The sequence below is a fragment of the Strongylocentrotus purpuratus genome, unplaced genomic scaffold, assembly GCF_000002235.5.
Source record: "Strongylocentrotus purpuratus isolate Spur 01 unplaced genomic scaffold, Spur_5.0 spur5_scaffold_1, whole genome shotgun sequence".
NCBI lineage: Eukaryota > Metazoa > Echinodermata > Echinoidea > Camarodonta > Strongylocentrotidae > Strongylocentrotus > Strongylocentrotus purpuratus.
In genome coordinates, this window is record NW_022145594.1 from 49,508,713 (window position 1) to 49,516,259 (window position 7,547).

Below are 7,547 nucleotides of genomic sequence, written 5' to 3' on the forward strand. Positions count from 1 at the left end.
AAATCGATAAAATTTGATGTTTTAACATGTTGATTCCATAATAGAATATTTTTATTATTAGATGCTCAATTACTTATTTCTATTCATTAAAAAATATATATTATTGAATTTAGTCGATTAAAACCCTAATAACTCAGTTGCGCCAACGAGACCGACACCAAACCGTTTTAACTCCTAGTTTTGACAAATCAAATGATAAGGTGTTCAATAAAAACTCCATTCCAAGCCAAGTTACTTTGTCATGTAATATATATATATTTATTTATTATGCAATATAAATACATTGTTTGATAATAATGAGAATCACAGTGAATGAGATAAACAGGGAACTCAGCTAGTACAAAAACGATCATGAAGAAAGACACATCATTTCACACGGTCCAGAAGAAATAGACTCTATTTTGACACTTACAAAACACATCGACAAGGTGACTTTCATGAAGTCTAGACTGCGTCAGTAGCTGCTATTTCTACTATATGATATCGTACAGCTTATGCATTATAAATTAGACGGTAACCATGGCAATCCAATTAATGAACTTTTCAAAACTGTTGATACTATACTTAGTGGAACATACAAGGCCACTGTATTTTTATAATTATTTTGATATGAGCTTTTATAGTTTCAACAGTTTCAACCGATCAGGCTTATCTAAACATGGGATGAGCCTGCGCAGATGATTAAACAATTATATAAAATGGCTACAATCGACTTACGTAATTGATAAAAGGTAGACTGGCAGTTATCATACAGTGCAACAGACATTGTATTAGGCCTATATGCCTTCACTACCATAACTATTTTGTGCGGTTAAAACAAAAAATAGGCTGTTCAATATCAAAGTACTACATTATATCTTGCAGCAATAATCTTGAAAATAACATTTGTTAGGCATAAAAACACACGACCAAGGTTATAATGTAACATTACCAAATTGTTCTAAAAATATTCTCTTATATTGACTTGTTAAATAGCACCAATATGCGCAAAGGATCTAAGCCCTACCATAGTGAGGTTGTATTCTATTATATAATTATATCAGAAAATATTTCAATTCAGCTAAACGACTAACAGATGCATTACTTTGCATAAGATAATGATACAATTGAGACCAATGCCATAAACTACAATATCGGCCAACACAGGATCTGCGATTTTAAAAATAAAGTCATGTCATCCTTACTTACAGCGCTCGATAAAATTACTATCATTTTTTTAAATATATATCACTGTTCATTGTCATGCTTGATTGCATAATAGGTTGCAAAGTGAAGGCCTCCGCAAAATATCAATAACACAACAAGAATGCGATTATTAGATACCTGATCGCAAAGAATTTCAATAAGTAAAAGTCAGTCAAATTCATTTTCATGAGTGTTTTAAAGGTAGTGTATTCTACTGACACAAACTCAGATCAGAGCAATCTATACACAGAGTTTGGTCAACTTTGTTTCATTGGGTCACAACGTGGTGTAGCCTATGTTCTTTTTTTTGTGTTTGCCCAACAAAGCAGTAGTCGCCATATTGTGTCCAACTCGAACCGGGTTGGCCAAACTCTGTGTATAGATGGCTCTAATTCAGATTAACGTATACTGCCATCTGCTGCTACCAATGTCCCGATGTGTCGACAGCAATGTCCCACAATGCAGCACCTAATGATGACGCTCGTGTGATGTTGCTAGGGTGCAGGACCCGGAAATCGCTCTATGTACACATTCATCCTGGTAGCGATGTCGGTAAAAATACCCTGCCTTTAACATATATGCAAACATTGTGATGACATATAACGTATTCTGAATATGAATTACTTAGACAACACAAAGCAGTATCGAAATTGACATTGAGTCTTGCGATCGTGTCTGTCACTCTCTCTTTGTTTTCCTTTGACAATGTGTGGATTAAGATATCGTATCTAATTCACAATAGCGAGATCGTAAGATTTAACCCGGAATTCATGCTACATCGCTGTATTTAATAAATCCCAATACATCCTAAAACCTGTCGTGTGCTCTATTGTTCAGTGTCCAGTTTATAGCACGTTGGACAAGAAAAATAAATAGTCAAATAGAACAGAAAGAATGTTCGAAGATAATTGACGGACAATGCAGTGGTTTGTCAGGTAATTGTTCCGCTAAAAAAGTTGCATTTGTTAAGACGACTGACACACATGATATTGCTATAGATCATTTTGTCACAACTTTGTAACGGCAAGGGCTTGTCCGTTGTCGCCCTCTTCGACCTCATACTCTTTGCACGAGTCGCAGGCACTATGTGAATCCATCTGCACGAGTGTTCAGCGAGTGCTGACGTCATACCTCCATCGCTTGTGACGTCACTTTGGACACTTTCTTGATTAACGAAGAGCCGTTTTTGAGTACTTTCTCCATTTTCAACGAGAAAAATCCCATCGAGCTCGCCATCTCCATCCCCGTCAAGATCATCGTCAGCTTGGAATACGGGATTGATTTCGCCGTAAGACACATCGTGATCGCTATCACCTATCGACGTCGATGATGACGGTTTTCTAGGTGATGGCGTCATTCGATGAGGATGAACGAAAACCCTGATTTGTGATGTCTCTTTACCGTCTGTTATCAAAGCTTTGTTGAAATCGCGATTGTCTCTGCCAATCGATAACCCATTATCGTCGTAAAGTGGGTCATTGAACCTGTGCTGCTGGACGTAAGGTGAATGACCTCCATTGCTGTGAACTATGACCTTTGGGGTCAAAGAGACGTTGTCATGAAAGTCGGGAGACTTGCCGTTGTTTTCCAAGATAGATTTACGCGATCTGCAAGGCAAGAAGAAAAAGTAAATGCAAAATTCTTATCATGACACAGGTAAATATTGAAACAACTTCTTATTTCATTGGGGGGGGGGGGGGGGAGAGGGATGTGTAAACATATCATTATTACGACAATGTTTAATGTAAGAAAATCGGTTTTGTTGATAAGAGAGAGAGAGAGAAAGATGGAAAGAAATACAGAGAGAGAGTGAGGGTGTGAAAGAGAGAGAGAGGGGGGGGGGGGGATGTGTAAACATATAATTATAACGACAATGTATGATGTAAGGAAATCGGTTTTGTTAATACGAGAGAGGGGGGGGGGGAGTGGGAAAGATATACAGAGAGAGAGTGAGGTTGCGAAAGAGAGAGAGAGAAAGAGAGAATACGTAAAAGTCTTCTTTTTTATTTATAGAATGGAGGATTTCTCGATGACATCAAACATAATGACAGCTTTCCTAATGGGGTTTTCTCAAATATGTGATCACAATTTGAATAGGATTGGGAGAGACAAAAAAAAATATAGCTTTATTTCTTCGCTACGTTTTTTTTCAAATTTTCACTAATTTGTTCAATGATTATTCAGATTATACTGAGGCAACTCATTTTTCTTTAATGAAGGTTAATTCTCCTTTAATGAGAAAACAATGTTGAAAAGCTCTGAAAATTGATGTTCAGTTTCCATTTAAAAGTCTCAGAGAAATGCTAATGTATCTCATTTAGAAATCGAATTACAGAGCGTTAATACGTCTGAGAACGGAAAATCTCCCAATTTTCGAAGGATTATTTGTCATTTTCTTTGTAAGACGGAACGGCAAAGAAATAAACATGACCTTGATGTTGTTATAATGATGAATGCAACCGAGAGAATTTATTACTCTAAAGATAATAATAATAATAATCCGTTTTTTTTTATATAGCGCTCAATACACGGATCCAACGATGCGCTTTACAGATATATTATTACCTCGGTCATCGGATTCAGGCTTACCCGCACACAATGTGTGCATATTTTCCACTCCCTGGGGAGCATTCCAGCCAGTCGCCATTTTACAAGCGCACACTTGCTCGTCCAACTACATGAACGTTCGCATCCTACTGGGTACCCATTTAACACCTGGGTGGAGAGTAGCAAATGCAGGTAAATATCTTGCCAAAGGATATTAGTGCCGTGTCGGGATTCGAACCCTCGACCTTCGCATCTACAGTCAAGCGCCTTAAACCACTCGACCACGACACTCCCAGATATGATATGATCTCCATCAAGTTCCACAATATGAAAGTATTGTACATGTATAAAACAACAACAGCTACAACTTCAACAAATCAAAAAGAAAGAAGCGATTTCAGACATCTTTGATCCTCTAAAATAGTTTGACATTAAATTTGTTTGAAATATGCCTTGATAACTGTCTTTCCTCTTGTTCATAGATGTCAATCATCCTCTTAGCAACCGTTTAAGAGATGATGCCACGCTGATTGCCTCCATTAAGTCTACAAAAGCCAATTAAATCTCTTTATCTTAATGTAAAAAAAACCCATTCTTTTTTTGCATAAACCGACCTACCGCACGATTACCGATACTATGATGAGAAATGAATATTTTAATGTCTTGACCACAATAAAGTGAAATGCGAATGGTCCAGTCCACCTGTTAGTGCAGGGTGTAAAGGGTGTGCGAAGGTGGCCTATCATATTTTCTCGACGTTTCCTTTCCTTTTTTCTCCTCCCCAATCTCCCCTATCACATTATCTTGTTTTTCCCAATTTTTCTCATGTTTCTCAGGAACTTGTTGTTTTTTGTTGTTTATTTATTTAAATACGGTGATTAAAAAACATGCTTTCAGCTTAGCATAGCTGTTTCAGCATGTCCGTACATGGTACATTAAAATACATATGCATAAACAGATAAAACACAAAAATTAAACAATAACAAATACATAATATAAAATAAGTAAATGTAAAGAAAGAAAAAAAAATACAAATTTAAACAAAATAAATATAATACAAAAGAAATACAAATGCAAGTTAAACAGAAGGGGGAAGAAAAAAAAAAAAAAAAAAAAAAAAAAACTCGTACATTGTGTCATAGTAAATTCGTAGTCTGGTCGTATTCAAGACGTAGTTAGGTCGTAGGTTAGGTCGTAGCTAGGTCGTAGTTACGGTGTAGCTTATTAAAGTAATGGTAAATTCGTATTCTGGTGGTACATTATGATATTCTCTTCAATACTGACCTTCTAAATGCAGCAGTTTCATTTGGCCCATGTAGCGCCATGTGGCGGGTTGAAAGAGGTAGAAGAATATCCTTCTTCCGATGTTCCTGACATCTTCTATAGCCTGCCACCAAGAGGAGAAGAAGAGACATTCCTACAAGGCAAGGCATGACGATCAGGATTGATGAGTCGCTCTGTATCGTCACGATCAGGTTGTAGGTATTTGAACCGGTATTTCTTGACCCTGTAATCAAGGTTGAAAAAGGGGAAAATGGGAGATAAAAGTAATATTAGTACTCGGTAATATTGCCTCAGAAACAAAATCCTGGATTTAGCTCGTGCTGCACTCGTAATTATAAACCTTAAGGTCAGTCAGGAACCCCATGACTTTTACAATCCGATCGCCTGTCTGAGTATCAAGATATGTATGATTGAAATTCGAAATTTCATTTTTTTTCCTAACGGTTTTTTATATAACACTACCGTCTATTGGGGGAAATAAGTATGGTTAAACCGGCCACTCAAAGATTTTTTTACTTTTTTGAGGTAGTTCATGATTATTTTTAGGCGCATTTTTTTAAAGGCTTCAATATTACACCATATCACAGACACTGATATTTGTTAATTGCTGTTATTGTACGACACATAAAACAAGAAGCGTCGCAATGTTTAAAATTTAAACCTGCGTTGCTTTAATCGTACTACGATGCAATATAAATTAAACCAATCATAAATTTTAGTTACATATTTTGTTGTTTCTCTACTTCATAAAGATAGATTATAAATATTTAAATTTCGCATCCATTAATATCTTGCATTGAATACAATAAAACAATAATTGTATTTACTCTAAAACCACTACTTCCAATAGCAAAGAAAGAAGACACACACTAACAAACAAATGCCATTGCAGGTAATGTCATATTTTGGCGGATTGAGCACGTTTCCTTTTAGTTGTAAAGGCCGAAGAAGATTCAATCATCATTCATCATCATCATCATCACACGATAACGATCTCATAAGGAAATTGACCTAATGCTTTCAGATACGGATAGGTCACGGAAAAAGCAAACTGCCTATTCTGCACGCATTTCAATTTAGGACCAAATTACCTTGTCCTAAAGAGCTTGAGGTTATTGTCTGTTTAAATAATTGGAAACCGGTAACGTAAGGCGATACGTGGTGCTAGTCTGATCCGATCGGCGCCATCTAGACGAATCCGTTGAGATATGATACAGGAAGGGATTGGGTAAGGGAGGGGGGGGGGGGGGGGTAGGGGGTAGGGCTACTGGGGGAATCCCCCGAAAGACACTACAGTATGAACTCTGCTTCCAAAGTAGTCCTCTGTACCGTTTTCGTTTAGCGCACCCAATCAGCTGATAAAATAACACACCCTCAACGTTGAAAGTAGACCTAGCCATTCCTCTAAATCTGGTTCGTGTGGACGGAAATTTGGGGATTGCGCGATCAGTGGAGAGACCGCGCTGTGTGTGGGGGATAAAAAGAACGAACGGACTGAATCTGGACTACTTCCAAAGTTGTGTACGCATACATATCTCAATACCCCTTCTGGCTGACATGCTAATAATATACGATTGCGGTTTGTAAAACAAATAATAAATTACCTTGTTAGTGTGAGTTATTTTTTTGTTCTTCATTTCTTTGTATATATGCCTTTGTCATTAATATACCTCTGTTTCTTTTTTTACTTAAGTATTGATAAAGTGATGTACCAACAATGAGGTAGTATTTATTCATCATTTTAAAGATTCTGACGGGATTTTTTTGATTCTCTATTTTGTTCTTTCTCTTTTACATGATACATTATATTACTATATGTATTATGTCATGTTATTACAAAAAGAAAAAAAGAGTGTTTCTGCTGAATATAATTTCCTTCTGTTTTGCTATAAACACTGCATTGTAAATTGGTTTATACGGTATATATATTTACAAACAGAATATTGATTTGTTACATTACATTGTAAATTGATTTATATGTTTATAACATAAACAGATTATTGATGTACATCAATGAAGTTTAATAAATACAATACAATACAAAACATGATTTCTCCCGAGATTTCTTGCATTACTCTAATGTTGAATGTTTCCAATAACACGTAATGTTTCTGCCACTACCGTACATGTCATTTAAACGCATATTATAAATATATTCTCGCAATTCGCGGCAAGTACAATATATGATTACTCGCACACTAGACCTTAGAGCATGGACGGGTAAGGCAGACGGCAGCCATCTATAATACTCCCATGAAATATTCATAACTACTCTGCAAGTCAGTCGTAAAACTCTCGCTTAGGATGGTGAAAGACATGAGCCTTAATTGACATCGTAATTAATTGCGAGTGCTTTAATATCTCATCGGTCTAATGGATTATTAGTGAGGTAATGCTAGGGTAATGTAAAGGACGATGATATGCCCTAATAGGCACGAGATAGACCTTCGTTTTGGTGATCAGTATCGAGAAAAAAAATGAAAAGAAAAAGAACGAGAGAAGGATAGAGACATGCGGGTAAAGCACGGCAA

General features: G+C 36.5%; 1 protein-coding gene across 1 annotated transcript; it reads right to left on the reverse strand.

Moving 5' to 3' along the window:
* Window positions 1–231: 231 nt before the first annotated feature.
* LOC105437020 lies at window positions 232–5,236 on the reverse strand. Its single transcript, XM_011663160.2, has 2 exons — window positions 5,017–5,236; window positions 232–2,792 (listed from the first exon to the last, which is right to left on the reverse strand). Exons 1-2 carry the CDS (start codon window positions 5,163–5,165, stop codon window positions 2,117–2,119), a joined length of 825 nt encoding a protein of 274 aa, XP_011661462.2. The 5' UTR covers window positions 5,166–5,236; the 3' UTR covers window positions 232–2,116.
* Window positions 5,237–7,547: the final 2,311 nt, after the last annotated feature.

Coding starts and splice junctions, on each gene's coding strand:
- LOC105437020 (XM_011663160.2), bottom strand. CDS start 5,165: ATGCCTTGCCTTGTAGGAATGTCTCTTCTTCTCCTCTTGGTGGCAGGC. Junction 2,793..5,016: donor GAAACTGCTGCATTTAGAAG/GTCAGTATTGAA, acceptor CTTGCCTTGCAG/ATCGCGTAAATCTATCTTGG.